At 38.3% G+C, this 18,298-nt stretch overlaps 1 protein-coding gene across 1 annotated transcript; it reads right to left on the bottom strand.

Annotated features, from left to right (window-relative positions):
* Positions 1–233: 233 nt before the first annotated feature.
* LOC103047175 (paired box protein Pax-6-like) lies at positions 234–17,937 on the bottom strand. The gene is made up of 8 exons (XM_022669250.2): positions 17,684–17,937; positions 12,793–12,918; positions 11,626–11,808; positions 9,608–9,690; positions 8,218–8,374; positions 7,106–7,176; positions 5,078–5,210; positions 234–4,134 (listed from the first exon to the last, which is right to left on the bottom strand). The coding sequence occupies exons 2-8, from the start codon at positions 12,899–12,901 to the stop codon at positions 4,037–4,039; spliced, it is 834 nt and encodes a 277-aa protein (XP_022524971.2). The 5' UTR covers positions 12,902–12,918; positions 17,684–17,937; the 3' UTR covers positions 234–4,036.
* Between the last annotated feature and the right edge of the window lie 361 nt (positions 17,938–18,298).

Here is an 18,298-nt window from a genome sequence, read left to right as displayed (position 1 = left end):
CCAATATGAGTCCTTGGGCAAGACTCCTAACACTACATTGACCCTTGAAAATGACTCTGGAGAAGAGCGTCAGATATATGTGAATGTAATAGAACAAGGACGAAAAATAAACATCTTACACAGACTGGAACTAATCAGAGAAGAGCTGAGCTTTAAATAAAGATAGAGAGAAAGTAAATAAAGAGCAAATAAAAGTTTTTAGAACTTTTATAGAAAAATAAATAGTCTGAGTGTGAGTTCACAGGTAGATTTTTATTAAAGGGTTTAATGCATACACAAAATATGGGTTGACAGCAGGAATGAAGACACATTTCTGTTCCAAACACAAAACACTTACATTCATGCCTTTCAAAGCTTCAAACACACACACACACACACACACACACACTTTCACACTGAAGACCCCATAGTAGGAGGAACACACAGATCTTAGTTCTGAAACTGACAGATGTTTCAGCAAAAAACAAAAAACAAAAAACGGAAGCCAGTTAAAAAAAGGTCACAGAAAGAGAAACATGTGCGTTAATAAATTAGATTGTCAGGCGCTTCATAAAACCATGCTGGGGAGTCCTTGTTTAAGAAATAGGCCTATCAACACTGCATCGATTAATTCCAGTCAGTAATTAAGATGATTGTCATTGGCTCTTCCATAGTCAGTGATTGTGACTGATTGTCCTTCACTTAAGTGCAAGTATTTGACTTCAGTTTCTGGTCCCACTGTATGACCTGCTATGTTACAGAGATGTAGCTGAAATTGGGCCCCAATTTGCTATAAAAAAACAAACAAAAAAAAAACATTTTGCTTAATGTGTTTTTGGAACTATGATTCTAAAAAATTTATATATCCCTTAGAAATCATCTGAAAACAGAAATTACCTGTAAGCACCATAGCAACCACCTGTGATACCGTACCAGCACACTAGCAACCACTGGGCAACACCCTTGAAACTATTTGCAACCAATCAGAAACCCAAACAAACTCCTGGGATACCACTGCAGCCTTCAACACCCTCACAATCACCTAGCAACACCCTGATAACCACCTAAGCTACCCCTTTAGTCAATTAAGAACACCCAAAAGCAAACTTGGATCTTGTAGTCACCATGCAGTCAGGACATGACAGTCTCCTAAAATACCACATCATCCCCCTCAGAGCAACATATGGATAGATGAGATAGATAGATAGAGAGATAGATGTGTTACACACAGAGTGATCTATTTGAAGCGTTTATTTCTTTTATTGTTGATGATTATGGCTTACAGCCAATAAAAACCCCAAAAATAGTATCTCAGAAAACTCAACTGGTGCATTTGGCAGGGTAAGCAGTGTGCCAAGTCCTGCTGGAAAATGAAATCCACAATCAGTGATGATTTGGAGAGACATGTCATCTGCTGGTGTTGATCCACTGTGTTTTATTATCAAGTCTAAAGTCAGTGCAGTTTTTTTTCCTGAAAAATCTTAAAAGCACTTCATGCTTCCCTCTGCTGACAACTTTTATGGAGATGCAGACTTCATTTTCCAGCAGGACTTGGCACACTGCCCACACTGCCAAAAGTACCAATTGGTTTTATATATTATTAATTTTTTTTGAGACACTCATTTTTGGGTTTTCATTGGCTGTAAGCCATAATCATCAAATTAACAATAAAAGAACTAAACACTTAAAATAGATCACTCTGTGTGTAATACATCTATATAATAGATAATTGTTTACATTTTGAACTGAATTACTGAAATAAAATTTTGGGAGATGCACATTATAAATATTTATGTAATTTTTATGAACCTGAGGCCTTCAGTCAATAGATATTCTCACCCGTACTTTTGTAAACAATTTTTTACGGGACTTTTCAACTTTTTATAAAGTTCTCCATTTAACTCCCCCAGACTTTCTGACGGTGGACAAAAGCTCAGACTTCCATTAAGGAACATTAAGTGTGATTTTAAATAGGCCTACGAATGATGCACTTAGTTGTGGATGTGGCTGAAAGTGTGCATCTTCCGTTCATGTATCCTGCTTTATAGTGGACTGCAGTTAAGGGCGGGCAATATGTCAAAAATATATCATTAATGGGTCAAAATCAAGTCACTCTAGGGGTTCAAGAATTCACATGATTGATCAACCAATTCAATACAGTACACTGGTGCTTTGATTCTATGTGCTATGCTATTTTGGTTGAATTTATCCTATGCATTAGAACTTACTTGCTCTTCTTTTTCTGGGATGGTCCTGATGAGAGCCAGTTTCATCATAACGTTTTTGTTGGCTGCACTTGAGGACAGTTTTAGTTCTTGAAATTTTTTGGATGTTCTGATCTTCATTTCTTTAGTAATTTAAGTAATTTTGTCTTTACTTAGTTAAGTAGTTCTTTGCATAATATGGATTATAGGGTGCTGGAATGGCTATTGTTGGAATATGGATTCTTACCAAGTAATAGACACTTTAAAAAAATGGAGCAATTTCATTTTAAAACGATGTTGCTTTGGTATATGTTTATACTTCTCATCCAATGGAGAGATTTATCTATATAGGATTTTCTTTTTAAAGCTCCACTAGGTAGGATTGAGATTTTGTGCTCATGGGCTCCCCTACAGTTGCAGAGTGTAATAAATGTTTCATTAGAACTAAAGGTCGGAAAGCAGGTCACAGTTCTCGCGAGCGTTGGTCGCGGCCGCCTCGGAAAACTTCAGAGGAGCTCCGGCACAGACACGAGAGCACCGCTATTCCTCCTATTACACCTCAATGCAGCGCTGCAGTGAGTTTCAAGCTGTGATTTTACTTCTTTAAAAAGATCAAAAATCAAGAAAATCCTACCTAGTGCTGCTTTAACGATGAGAAGCCGGTGTTGTGACGAATTCAGCACCCCCGCCAGGAAAAGCACCCCCTCTCTGAAGCATGCACCCACTTCTTCTTGGCTTAACTTTTGGTCTTTTTTTTTTCTTTTTTTTAAAATGAAAATACCCAAGATGCTGTTCTAAGCTACGCTGTCATGTCACATTCAGCCTCTCCATAGTAGTGGCGAAATCTGCACCCTCACAAAGAAAAGCACCCCATCTTGGGAGCATGTACGCACTTGATAAAAGTCTTCGTCTTCTTGATAAAAGCTAAAAAGACAATTTGCTTTAGCTTTACTTAGAAATACACTCTTGAGAGGGGGTGCTTTACCTGGCGGGGGTGCTGAATTTGGCACCAGAGTAGTGCTAAAATCTGCAACCCCACCATGAAAAGCACCCCATCTCGGCAGCATGTGCGCACCGTCTTCTTGATAAAAGCTAAGATATTCTGCTTTAGCTTTACTTAAAAGTATGCTCTCGAGAGGGGGTGCTTTTCCTGGCAGGGGTGCTGAATTCCATACCATAGTAATGCTAAAATCGGCACCCCAGCCATAAAAAGCACCCAATCTTGGGAGCATGTACGCACGCATGTATGTCTTCTCGATAAAAGCTAAAACGATAATCCGCTTTAGCTTTACTTACCCCGCCATGAAGCAAATTTTCTTGTTTATTTCCTATTAAGAAGACTGAAATCTGCACCCCCCGCCATGAAAAGCACCCCATCTCAGGAGCATCTTTGCATCGTCTTCTTGATAAAAGCTAAGATAATCTGCTTTAACTTTACTTAGAGAGAGGGTGCTTGAGAGGGGTTGCTTTTCCTGGTGGGGGTGCTGAAATTGGCACAACACTGTAATGAAAACAAGCTGAAATTAAATAGGTAATAGTAACGAGGCTATTTTTTTAAATATAAGGAGTAGAAAGGTCAATACCTGACACCTCTGCCAGTTCCTGCACTGTGGCATCATGAATAAGACTTAATTACATTGGATTTGAAGAAATTCTGGCCTGTTGTCATGTTGCCCAGCCCTGACCGCTCTCAACACCTAATTCAGGAGGTTTTACAGCACTGCTGCAGTCTGTACGAGTCTAAAACCCTGTTTGTTCTTCGCTTTGTTTATTGTGTGTCTAAATAGCACACGCTGAGCTTTTGTCCACAGCTTCTCTCACTTCCTTCCTGTCCTCCATCACTTGCTTTATCTTCACTGCAGTCGAGCCCAGTACTGCCCCAGGTTCTGCCCCATGCTCTGCTCATTCCCCGGAACCTGGACAGGTACCGAGACCCCTGGAGAGATCAAACCTGCAAGGAAAAGGAAGTAAAATGCAATGATGAACAAATATAAACACCCAGGCTAAACTGTTATTGAACAAACACCACACTGAGGAGTCTGTTTTGTATTAATCTGGGGATTATTTATAAAAAAAAATATTCTGCTTATTAATGCAGCACTGGAGGAAATGCACTGCAGAGCATTTTAAACTGAAATTGAAAAACTCTATTGCTTAATAAATTACAAAAAAAATTGTAATTATATGTTTATTAAATTTTGCAAACATTACAGTTGTATCAGAACAGATTTTAAATCTCTCGCCACATCAGTATCAGAGGAGGGTAACATAGTACTTAAACTGAAATAGATCAAAAATATTTAATTAAAAAATAAAAGTAAGATTGGGCAAAATTAAATTAAATATAGATATTATACAAAAATATATATCGTCCAGTATTTTCCAGACTGATTCCAGACTGATGCCCATATTTTACAGAATAAATTTTATTGCAGTTGTGTATTCAGTGCTTTGTCCTATCACTAAGTGTATCATTATCGCGAAAATACCATAAAATATTGGGATATTATTTTATCGCCCAGCCCTAGACAGAACTACAGCATTTTGGCTTCACCCCTCAGATTTTTGTCAATATTCTATTATATATTTTATATATGTTTAATTACAAATGATACTATATTATAATAAAAAATTAGCTGTGACCCCAACATAACTCAACACACAGCCATTGATGTCTAAACAGTGTCATGTGACTCGTTAGTGACTCGTTAGAAAAAGGAGCAAGGCAGTCTTACACACTGCTTTTGGATAACTTCATGCTGATTTACTCCTGGTGCAAAAATTCAAGCAGTTCAGTTTGGTTTGATGGTTTGTGATCATCCATCTTCCTCTTGATTATATTCCAGAGGTTTTTAATTTGTTAAAATGAAAGGAAGTGAAGGGGTGGGACGTACCTGTGCTGGTGTTTGCTGTAGTGGGAGGAGGGAGGTGGGCCGAGGGGTACGACGAGGCCTCAAAAGGCCGAGGAGCGGAGGGGGACGGGGGCAGCATGCATGCATAAGAGGGGGTGGACTGAGGAGGGGCTGACTGCACATGAAAACACACAGATACACATAAACAAAGGGGACAAAAGAGAGGAGAAAAAAAACAAGGTTTGAGTCTTTAATATAATACAATTGTTTTCATGTTTAAAGGTGCATTAAATACATTTCACACTCTTATTATTGCTAGTTCTACATCTGCCAGATCCACTTGAGGGCAGCACTGTGTAATATAAGAGAATTTACATTTTCATAGGTTCAAACTTCAGTCTCTCCAATACCAGAGGTCACTGTATCTCAGCATTAGGAAGATCCATATAGTTATGAATACACTACCTTATGCCTGAGACACTGTTTTACCACAGTTCTGGAAATATTTTGGCACTAAAATCTAAAATCTGATTGAGGGACACAACTTTACTCTAAACTACTGTATTTGCTACTCTTAGAATTGTTACCAAAAGAGGTGTCAAGTAACAAAGTACAAATACTTCATTACCTCACTTAAGTTTAAATCTTTTCACACAATAATCTGAACTTTCTACTCCATACATTTTAAAACAGCTTCGTTACTCCTTTTTCATTTCAGCTCGTTTTCATTCCGGCTTCTTATGGTTCAATAAAACCCCTATCCAGATAAATCTCTCCATCCAGATAGAGTGAATCTGATTGTAATTGGATGTAGAGAAGTATAAACATATACCATTCCGACTCCCTATTGGTTTATTCTGTGATCCATCACACCTGCACACGTCATGCCCAACCTGTGTCCAACAAATGTCTACTAAACAAGGTCAACAAATAGGTCAATTAATAGTTCAATATGTTGCAATTTTTTTACTTGGTTTGCTCACCCTGTTGTGCAGCTTGTCATGACAAGGTGGACACATGAATGACAGGAAATAAAAAGTGAAAATTAAAGATTGTCACACCCTTGCCCTGTTTTCCCTGTGTTTCTCGTCTCCCCGTGTGTTCCCCAGTAATTTTCCACTCACCTGTGTTCATGTGTGGCTCCGCCCCTCATTCATCGCCCCAGGTGTTACCTGTTCTCTTTCCCGCCTTGTGTATGTATTTAAGCTCCTTTGTCTTCAGTGTTAGTTTGTCGGTTCTTGTGCGTGTATACGTCTGTCTCGGCTGCGTTTCTGTTCTGTCTGTTTTTCAGTTGTTTCTACGAGTTACTGTTTGCTTTATAGTTTATTTGTTTGTTTTGTTTAATAAATATTACTCGCATGTGCATCCCCTCTCCTCGTCCGTCCTTTCACTTCACGTCCGTTCATTTCATTTCTCTAGTCTGTAGTATGAATGAATGCCATGTGAGCTGTCTCTTGTGAAAATAAAGTGCTCCAGTGTTTCTGTATAACCCTGCTTTAGATCACTGAATTAGAGGTCTCTGAAGAAAGACTTTTTTCTTCAGAGGTTCTGGCTCTTGCTCTTGAATATTTAAACATGCAAACATATTGCCTCTGATTGGCTAACAGCACTGCAGCAGAGATCGCCTACCTGCCTTCCCCCCAATCACAGTCAATTTTACAGCTCTTAAACTCAAAGGACTATTTTTTTTCAGAGATACAGCCTTAAACATAAAGATATAGCACTGAGTAGAAAAGAAATGCTATCAGTGCTAGAGGTAATGGAGAGCGGAGGCTGCCCCTCACGGCGCCTCTCTGTGTAAATTGATGTCTTATAAATAGGATGAATATTTAAAGATAGTCAAAGTCAAATATTTTTATATTTAACTTCATATTTAACATTTTACTGCAATGGATTGGCGGCCTGTCCAGGGTGTATCCTGCCTTCCGCCCGATGCCTGCTGGGATAGGCTCCAGCCCCCCCCAGACCCTTCACGGATAAAGCGGTTGACAATGAGATGAGATGAGATGAGATTTAACATTTTATATTTAACACAGCATTCTAATAAAGACCCATAAATACAGGCTCTACCTGAACTCCAGAGTAGACTGAGAGAGAGCTGTAGGTGGGGAGAGTGGTCTCACTTTGACCTAGCATGGACCCTAAAGACACACAGAAGAGAGAGATGTTACTACAATGTAGGGGTCTGCGCGGGACTGATTTTTTCTTGTCCCATACGCTCCCGCAAAAAATTGCTTCTTTTAGTCCCGCGCCTGCCCCCCACATACACATTTCTGCTGCTCCTGGTCCTTATAGGAATTGAATGAATCACATTTAACTGCTGGGGGAATATTTCCAGTGAGAACGGGGGAAGGGGGGTGGGGGGTGTTGGGAGGGGGCTGTGAGTTCTGGCGGGATAATTCAGGTGAGAAAGACCCAAACGGGCAGGTGCTCAAAAAACCTCCAGACCCGCGGGAGTGCAGACCTCTACTACAATGCTTTGCACACTCATTTAGAGCTTAGATCCGCTGCCCGAACACGACCTGAACTCCCCCTACCTGAGATTTTTTCAACACTTTCCTCCGGTCAAGTCAGGTTCAAGAAAATAGTCTGTTTTTTAATGCTATTTTTATTTTTTATATAAAACCATAGGTTGTATATAATCAAAATATAGCAAAGTAACAAATCAAACTGTGTTTTGATGTGTGCACACTACACTTGTCTGTGCATAGCCTTAATTATTATTATTTGTGTTTTTGCACATAGACTATAAGCTCAATCCTTTTTTAATGTGTTTGTTTAGAATTTATTTTCTATTCTTAAACCATGTTGAATTATATTAGATAAGAGGAAAGTCATTCAGACATCATTCTTGTAGCCTAATTTACTGATGTTTAGGTCTGCAGATCACTGTTCGCATTGTTGGTGTTTTAATCTTTCAAAGATCTGTTCTAAATAAACCTTTCTGTTAAATAACAGGTCTATGCTTCTTCAGTGTTGCAATGTTAGTAATTAACTTCATTCTGAGCAAACAGATTTTGCTTATTCAAAAAGCCTGAAACTGTTTTTAAAAAGCTCAGTTTAAACACTGTACTTACTTAAAAAAAAAACAGGCTCATTAATCAGAATGTGCACAGGCCCGATCTAAGCTCTACACTCATGACATCAATAAAAACACAGGAAACAGGTAAGGCTGGACGCACCTGCGCCGCCGCCGTGTGACTGATGGTAGATGGCCGAGTTGAAGGAGGTGCTCAGTGGGGTGTGCGCTTGGCCGCAGGAAGTCCCGCCCCCTGACTTCCTCTGGTTCCGCAGCTTCTCCTCTCGCCTCCACTTGGCTCGTCGGTTGGAGAACCACACCTGTCAATCAATCAGGCCGTTCAGATGCGCGTGGATGTGGCAGATGATACTGATGAGCTGTCATGTCTGCTTTACTGTGTGTTTGGGAAATAAACAGCGAGCGCAGAGGGGCTTCCCTGATAACACTCTGACTCTGCCAGAACTGGGCAGGTGGTCCGGCCTCGGTCTGGGGCAGAAGACTGTACTATATTTAAAGCAGAATTCCATAGAAAGTTCTAGAGAAACACAGTATAATTATAGACAAGGATTGTCAATAGAATAGGACTCTCTAGAGCACATAAACATTAACCTACAGTATTGACACCATACCTAATGTCAGATATGGCCTAGTGGGCTTTAAAGCCACCCCCTTCCCACCAGCATTAAGCTGTGGAACAGTGGAACTGGTGCTTCATCCAATAAAATGTTGGTGCCTCATCCAGTAATGTTGGGTTGTGTAGGCAGTTGGACTAAACTGGTTGAGTATTGCTGACACATAGCAATCAATGCAGTAACCACAGGGTCCACATGTAGGTTTAAAAATGTTTACTGAGCGAAAAAGTTTTGTCTTAAGCCCTGTCCGGACGGGATTAGTTTCTCAGGGGGTTCTGGGGTATTTTTCTCTTTCTCTTTCTCTTATGGGGGTCCTCCATGATTTTATTTTCCGTCCAGAACAACCATGTCTGTGTTTTTCTCAGACATCCTCTGAGAAAATTACAGGCTGAATTATCTACTGTTTTTTGCTGAACTCCGTGGTCCTCTGGTAATTTTAGTCCTGTCCAGACGGACATCTCTGAGTTTTGTCTCCTTGAGTTTAATAAAATAGCTATTTGTCCACTGCCGCGCACCGTAATTACACTTTGGGTGCGCATTTCCACAGAGATCCACGTAATAAACACAACAGAAAGAGTGAAAATGGAGGAGCTACTGAACGTGATGTCATGTAACCGAGATATATGAATGAATAAACATATATTACAGAACAATATATACACTTAAAGCTGTTCTTAATTTGGCTCCTTGAGAATGAGAATGAGGTGGAATGCTGATCATCAAAAATCCTGACCTCACTAACGCTCTTGTTCCTGTGTGCAATCAAACCATCTTAGCAAAAGCTGTTTGTAAAAGTATTAGGTGTTTCTTATAAAGTGGCCAGAGAGTGGAAGTGCAATGTAGATGTTTCTAATAAAGTGGCCACTAAAGGGATGTTCAATAGTGGTGATTTTACTGAATTATGAGGGTAGAGGTACTCACTTGTATCCGTGCTTCTGGAAGGTCTATTTTGTTTGCTAGTCTCTCTCTGGCGAAGACATCGGGGTAATGCGTCCTTTCAAACTCTGTAGGACAAAGCAAACATCCAGAAATAGAAATATGTTCAATAATATGAAGTTCAGGATACTGCTTTGTTGTATATTTAGTACATATCTTAGTAAACATAAAGTGCATCTTTCTTATTGGCTCTTTACATTTGTTTTTTGCATAATAAGTTTGTCCCACCAACTTGCACTTGCCGTCAGTTTGTAGTCTTGCCCATCAGGGCTACCTTCCCTTGGGTATACGGTTACTTTGTACACAATGGTTGCCTGGCTGGCACTTTCTGGACAGGTGCATTTTTAAAAAAATTGCAGTGTGGGCAGTGTGCCAAGTCCTGCTGGAAAATGAAATCTTTATCTCCATAAAAGTTGTCAGTAGCAGAGGGAAGCTGTAAGATATGAAGTGTTGTAAGATTCTGTGGGAAAACAAAACTGCACTGACTTTAGACTTGAAAATAAACACAGTGGATCAACACCAGCAGATGACATGTCTCTCCAAACCATCACTGATCATCAGTAAATTTTACATTTCATTTGTAAATGAAGGGAGCAGAGTCTGGAGGAAGAGTGGAGAGACACACAGTCCAAACTGCTCGAGCTCTAGTGTGAAGTTTCCACAATAAGTGATGCTACGATTCCTTTAGTATGATAGAATGCTCTTTTCCTTTATCCTACATCACTGATCAGTGTCCTGCCATTATCTCCATCATGTGATCTCCCAGTTCCTCCTCACCCTCAGTCTTCCTCATCGAGGCCTCTAATTAGCCGGGCTGTGGCCCAGACACAAACTGCAGAATGGGGGTAGGGGTGACTGGGTGTGTGTGATGATTGTGGCAGCACAGTGCAATGATGTGTTCTTTAGATGTGCCTGTGTGTGTGTGTGTGTGTGAGGTGCTGGCAGGATTTAGTAGGTCAGTCGAGGAGATGCGCTGTGTGTGAGCGGTGCAGACGACAACGCCATTTGAAATCTGTTAACGCAATATCACTCCCAGTCTCACACACACACACACACACACACACACACACACACACACACACACACACACAGCAGACCCTCAGCTCTCCACTTCACTCTCTTCATTTTATACAATCTTCGCAGTGAGCTTCTCATCTTCTCTTACTGTTTCATCAAATTGTCATAATTCTTATGTTTTATATTATAATAAAATATAAATACAACTGGAAGCACAAAGCAGGTGTTTCTAATAAAGTGGCCAGAGAATGGAAGCTCAGTGTAGGGGTTTCTAATAAAGTGGTTAATAAGTGAAAGCACATGGTGTGTTTCTAATAAAGTGGCCAGAGAATGGAAGCTCAGTGTAGGGGTTTCTAATAAAGTGGTTAATAAGTGAAAGCACATGGTGTGTTTCTATTAAAGTGGCCAGTGATTGGAAATACAAGGCATGTGTTTCTAATAAAGTGGCCAGAGAGTGGAAGTACAAAATAGGTGTTTCTATTAAAGTGGCCAGTGAGTGGGAATTCAAGGCAGGTGTTTCTAATAAAGTGGCCAGTGAGTGGGAATTCAAGGCAGGTGTTTCTAATAAAGTGGCCAGTGAGTGGGAACTCAAGGCAGGTGTTTCTAATAAAGTGGCCAGTGAGTGAAAACATAAGGTAGGTGTTTTTAACAAAGTGGCCAGTGAGTGAAAGAGCAAAGTAGGTTTATGTTTCAAATAAAGTGGTCAGTTAGTGGAAGTATAAGGTAGGTGTTTCAAATAAAGTGGCCAGCAAGTGGAATCTCAGTGTAGGTGTTTCTAAAAAAGTGGCCAGTGCATTTAAGCACAAGGTAAGTAGTTGTTTTTAATAAAGTGATCAATGAGTGGAACCACATGATATGTGTTTCTAATAAAGTGTCCTGTGAGTGAAAGCAGAGTGTGTGTGGGGTGAGATGCGTGTTGAGTGTGTGGTTGAGTCTCTGCAGGTAGATGGTGATTGATACTGACAGGTCGGAGCTGCAGCTCTTACCTCTCTCCAGGGCCTCGATCTGCTCCTGGGTAAAACTGGTTCGGTTCCTCTGCAGTTTCCTCTTCAGCTGCAGCCGCAGCTGCAACTCCTCACCTTCATCCCTCTCCACCTGCCCTCTTCCTCCTCCTCCTCCTCCTGCTACACCCAACCCAACATCAGGCTCCACCAGACAGCCCTCCGACACTGCAGCCAGAGAGAGAGACTTCAGCTTTTAAACACACACACACCACAGCCCAACCACCAATACCATCACCAAAAACAACCTCAGAAACTCAACTACCAACATAACCAACAACACCAGCAACATTACAACACCAACACTACCACCAACACCAGCATCCCTTTCACCACAAACACCATCATCACCTCCATCACCAACAACACCTTAACTACCCACACCACATCAACACCACCAGGAGAAACATAACCACCAACACCACCAAGAGCAACACCCACCAAAACCAACAAACCATCCAAGTAAACACAGCTGTGAACACCACCAACCACAACACAACTACAAACACCACCAAGCACAACATGACCACCAAGAACAACACAACCACTAAAATAAACACATCTGTGAATACCACCAATAGCAATACAACCACCAACACCACAAAAATCAATATAACCACCAACCGAAACCTCAACCACCAATACCACCAACCGCAACACAACTACAAGACACTAACACAACCAAGAGCCACATAATAACCAAGAACAACAAACCACCACCAACCACAACACAACCACCAAGAACAACACAAACACTCGCAACACAGCCACCAACACCACAAAGCACAACACGACAACCAATTGCAACACAACCACCAACACCACCAACCAGAAACATAACCACCAACCGCAGCACAACCACCAACATTACAGTCCTTTCGTAGCATTTCAATTGCAGTATACATATTCAATTCAATTCAATAATATTAATTGTGTTTCACACTGACATCAGGATATCAACCGCATGATTACACATTGCATTATTGTTTCATTTCTTTAACCCTTAGTTTCTTTAAACATTAGTTTGCTTATGTTCCTGTGAATTACTTTTAGGTGGTACTAAAAAGTCACTAAAACTAGTTTTTAGTTGGATTGTGGTGCATGATCTCAAATGTTTGAGAACCACTTTTGGTGGGAGGTAGGTGTGGTTACCTGTGCTATGCTGGGCTGGAACTGGATTCTGCTGATGGTACCAGTCACTGGGCCCATTCCAGTTTGAGCTGCTCTGCAGATTCAGCATAGTTAACTTCTCATACATCATACGCTCACCTGTGCTACCTACAGAGAGAGAGAGAGACACTGCTCTGAGAACAAGAAGTCAATGAAAGATCTGACCACGCTGAACTCTTCTCTTCTTCTTTATTGTTTGGCAGAAAGGAGGAGGGGCGAGAGACACTGAGACAGAGTGAGAGCAAGAGAGAGAGAGAGTGTGTAAGCATGAATTCACACATGTCTGGCATTAAAGTGAATTAGCATCAGTCTGACAGATGAAGACTGGGATCATCACACGAGCGCAGTCCTTCCTCTCGTGTTCTACATCAGAACACAGTGCTGCGGTTCTGAGGGGAACAGACTCCTCATTAACCAATCAGAGAATGGTGGAGCAGAAGAACAACAGAAGTTGCTGCCCAATAGAAATAACTCATTAAAATTTGTATCTGAACCAAACAAATCAGCGTAAATCAGAATCAGGTTTCAGCTTCAGTAGCTTTTGATTAGGAAATTACACATGTTTATACAATCATTTATAATAATAGATTACTACAGCTCTTCTTAATGATCTGTCTTCATTTACAGCATTTAATCATCTTAAACCATTTATTTTAACGTCAATAACCATCGCCAAAAAAAATATTACTGCTGAATTGGAAAGATAGAACTCAAATCTCAGTTAAACATTGGTTTAATCTCCTTACATATCATTGCAATTTAGAGAGACTCACAATAAATATTAAATTATAAATACATAAAAAAATATTAAATTATTTGAGGAAGCCTGGTCACTTTTTCCCCTGTTTTGCCTTCTTCTCTGTGTTTGTATGTATGTATGTGTGTAATACTGCTTAAATCATAGATTAATAATGATAGATAGATTATAAAATAGCTGTTCTATAATAATAATTCTATACATTAACATGAGGCAGGAACTAGCATTGTGTGTCTTTGGCCATGTAAGGAAAAGAATGTTGCACTGATCTGTGGGAAGTGTGTGTGATGATGACTCTTACACTGAATGTTAAAGTGATTTGTAAAAGATACGTTTGCAGAGTCATTTCAATGCATTTTGGGGCCCCAATCAAAGTGCATATTTTGCCGGCTGCAGGAATGACTAACCTGGCTGACTGGCTACTGTGGGAGGAGCCCCTTTAAGGGGGATTCTGATAAAATTGACCGTCACAGAATTTAAAGGGACGATCACACAGGTTATCGTTGCAATCAATTCATAACCTGTTGTGTCTGGAGGCCCCAGGCCAGTTGGGGCCCTAGGCAATTGACTGATTTGCTTGCCTTGTTGCCAGATGCCGCTGGTCACTGCACTTCACCTCCCATAATACACTACGCCTTGCCATGAGCACACTGACCAGTGTTCAGATTCACTCACACGATATCACCTTACAACATTTACAGATGTGGCCATTCCCAAGCTGTCCTCTAAGGTAACACTACTCGATCAGTTTACGTAATGCTATCCCATGACTTCTGGCATATCAATGTAATTGCAATTATCTATATCTATGCAGATTCTGAAATTTCAGATTCATCTTTTGCTTAATGAGATGCAAATAATCACTGACACAACTATAATATAATAACAGGCCCTAATAATGAGCTACTTCATCTTTTAATAGTTCAATAGTATAGGCATTTATAAGCAAGTCTATTGGAGTTTTCTTAACCATTAATTTAGCCAAAAACCTAACTTAACTTAATACACATTTTTTTAAACATAGTCATCAATATTTTAATAGTTATTAAAGTAATGTATTATTGTTTACATGATACTATAATTGATACTATAATTAACAGCCTGTTCAAGTCTGTTGTGCCATACTAATATGAACCACTATTTACATATTTTTTCTTAAGTTATCAAATGAATAATTAAGAAAAACACAAAGAAACAAAAACAAAGTATTAAAAATTATAAAATCAATTTATAGTAATAGTCCCAAATAAATAATGTGTTAATAATTTAATTCTAATTATAAAATAGATATATACATATACATATTAAGGCAGGAACTGCTGTTTGTGTATTACTTTTAAGTTATCAAATAAATAGTGAAAAAAGTACAGAAAGAAACAAAAAACAAGTAATTAATTAAAAATTAAGTTTGGGCTTGGATTTCAAATAATAGTCAATATTTTGCATCACTTTGTAAATTGTTAATATTTTAAATAGTAGCTTTTATTAATGCATATATAAATATGATATGATGCTTAACTTTTAACCATTAACCATTGTCATATGTTTTGATCAGATAAGTGCATTTATTAGAGACTATTAAAATTGCTATTAAAACACCAAACTCCTCTGGAAATGTAAAAAGAGTGTTTTATTTAATATCTTATCTAAATTCATTAGTGATCTATACATTTGATCTATAGTTTTGTATTGTATTTAATATGCTGATGATGGTAAAATATGATCATATATATATATATAATGCTGCAAATATTAACAATTAATAGGAATATTATAATTAATAACACCCTGCATGTGTCTTTCACATCCTGAATGTGTGTTAGCATTGTTTGAGGATGGAAGATTTGGACCAGGATTTTATTTTAATTTTAGTGTAATAACTTTCTGTGAGGAGCTTTTAGAGGCTCAGAGCGTCCGTTCACCATCACTGTGAACAATTCTGACTTTTGATTGAACACATTTGTCCAGAATGGAGCAAATCACACACTAAAAATGGGATTAAGGTACCACTTTAAAATAAGACTACCTTTATAAAGGGTATATGAATGGTTAATTACAATTAGTTTATTAATTGTTACTAATTAGGTTGTAAATGCCTTATAAATCATTCATAATCAGTTATAACACATACGTAGAAAGGGCAACAATGACCTGTTGTTTGCCAAATAGTGAACCCACATCCATCTATATTGTTGCCCTTTCTACGTATGTGTTATATCTGATTATTAATGATTTTTAAGGCATTTACAACCTAATTAGTAACCATTAATAAACTAATTGTAAACCATTTATAAACCCTTTATAAAGGTAGCCTTATTTTAAAGTGGTACCTGGGATTAATGAGTTTCATTATCTTCATATCTTTTTAACTATTTAACTAATGAAATACATTTCTGATACCTGAAATTCCCCTTAAATGTATTATTTCTGATTGAGAGTTAGTTATTGGATTAACATTGGATTAAATTCCAAAATTGTAGACGATTCCACATTTTGCTGTTCTGCTGCTCTGTTCATAAAAACATGGGTGAATCAGGTGATGATCAAGACAGCAAAACAAACAATAAAAAACACACAGTAAACAGTTAAAGGCTGTTAAATATCTGTGACTATGATTAGATGATATATGGGAAGAATGTTTTGTAGATGTGTATTTAATTCTATGGTATTAATTCAGGAATTTGCAGCAGGATTTTATAGTAAATCAAGAAACAGCTGTCCTCTGAGATAACACACTAAGTAAATAAATACAGATTTTTATAGAGTATAAAGACGCATGTTTTTTTTGTAACAGTAAAGATTATAAACATTATCATAAACTGAATATTTGCCAAGAACTGCTTTCAAATAAAAAATGTATAATTAATATATATATTTTTTATTAGTACAGTGATACAGAATACTGAATGTACCTTTTGGTTGATTAATGCTGATTAAATCTGTACTTCCTGCTGTTTGAAAAGACTGACTCTCTAAAGACCAATATTATACCTTTGCAGGGACAATTATAAAAAATGAACCTTTAATTACAAGAAATTATTTATATTTTACCTCTGTTTTTTAGTGTGTATATGCATGTCTACTATACATACTGATATCTCATGATTTTTGGCATGTCATTGTCATTGCAATTATCTATCTAAGAATCTATTGATTCTGCCATTTCAGATTCATCATTTGCTTAAAGAGATGCAAATAATCACTGACACAAACACTGACAAAAAACTCACATGGTAAAGGTGGTAAATGGCCTAGAGTTTTTTATTTAATTTAAATGGTTTAAAATCTGAATAATCTTAAATTATTCTTTTTTTTACTGATTATTATTAATTTACTATTAATATTTCACTCTGACCTCTTTATAAAATACTTTGACTACAGATGTAGTTGATACAAAACTTTACCTTTTTTCTTGCAGTAAAATAAGTTATTTACATTCTTTAAAAAAATGGAGAGATTTAAAATCTCCTACAGGACAGTTGGAGAAGCTTCCTGTTTTCTCTCTACTTCACTTAATAAATACAGATCAGTAACAGGAATCAACTCAAATTCTGAAATAGATGAAAATAGATGTAAAAACTAGACAAACATAATAAAACTAAAGGTTTGGAGGACATGAACTGTTTAATTTGTATTCAGGAAAATATTAATTAAAAAATGAAGTTATGATTTTATTCATTATATTTTGACAGATTTACTTAAATTGTTTTTTATATTTTCTATTACAATTACAATTATGATTTTCTCTAATGTTTCTTATCAAACATGAAAGCTTTTTATGTAATGCTTGAATATAAATCCTTACGATTTAGTGGTTTTATTACAGGCAGAAAATTGACAAAAATCATGACATGTTAAAGAGGTTAAAACACCACCTACTAAACACTTGGTCATCAAACTCAGACACTTTAAGCTCCTTAAAGTTCTCAAACTAAAAACTCCTGACACTAATCCTGATTAAGGTGTGCTGTAGTTGGTGGCCAGATGTTCATCAGCATCCACCTGGACCCCCCGACTCCATCCTTAACCCACCCACTGAACTGAACCAGGGTCAGCTGGTTTGATGGTGAAGATAAATAAATAAATACAAAGAAAAGAAACAAAATATAAACTTACCAAAAGACGGAATTACGAGCGACACCTCAGCCAACGTGACACTGGAGTCATCCCTCCTCTCCACAGCCCTGCTGTGTGTTCCCTTTGTTGACAATGGACTCTACGTGGAAGAGACAGCAGTAGAGAGAATGGGAGAGAAAGAGAGAGAGAGAAAGAGAGAGAGGGATGAAGAGAGGGAGGGAGGGCTGGAGAGAGAAATGCGTCTGCAGGCTCTTCTGTCCTCGGAGCGAGAGAGATAGAGAGAGAGAGAAAAAGGGAGAGATAGAGAGAGAGAGAGAGATTAAAAGAGAGAGTGGGAGAGGGAAAGAGAGAGAGAGAGAGGGATGACACAGTGAGTCAACATCAGTGTCAAGTTTGAACTTAATGTCAGAGAAAGGAGGGAGGGGGGAGGAAGGGGGGCAGTGAAAAGTGGAGAGATAATGGAGAGGTGGAGAAAAAGAGAGAAAGAGAGAGTGAGAGAGTTGTCAGCACAGAATCAGAAAAGCAGCATATTATAAATTAATATTAATAACATTAATAATATAAAATAATTAAATAATAATAAAATAATAAAAATGCAGGCCTATAGTGCTGCTGAGTTATAGAGTTGAATATAGCTCTTCCAGTCTTTTAAAG

This window comes from Astyanax mexicanus, chromosome 15, assembly GCF_023375975.1.
Source record: "Astyanax mexicanus isolate ESR-SI-001 chromosome 15, AstMex3_surface, whole genome shotgun sequence".
Taxonomy (NCBI): domain Eukaryota; kingdom Metazoa; phylum Chordata; class Actinopteri; order Characiformes; family Acestrorhamphidae; genus Astyanax; species Astyanax mexicanus.
Note: the sequence above shows the minus strand (reverse complement) of the source record. Positions and strands in the feature narration are given on the sequence as shown.

Excerpts from the sequence above, each read along its gene's own strand:
- LOC103047175 (XM_022669250.2), bottom strand. The coding sequence starts at position 12,901 with ATGATGTATGAGAAGTTAACTATGCTGAATCTGCAGAGCAGCTCAAAC. Across the intron at positions 9,691-11,625 it reads GATCGAGGCCCTGGAGAGAG|AGTTTGAAAGGACGCATTAC; the intron begins GTAAGAGCTGCA and ends TTTGTCCTACAG. Across the intron at positions 7,177-8,217 it reads GTCACACGGCGGCGGCGCAG|GGTCCATGCTAGGTCAAAGT; the intron begins GTGCGTCCAGCC and ends GTGTGTCTTTAG.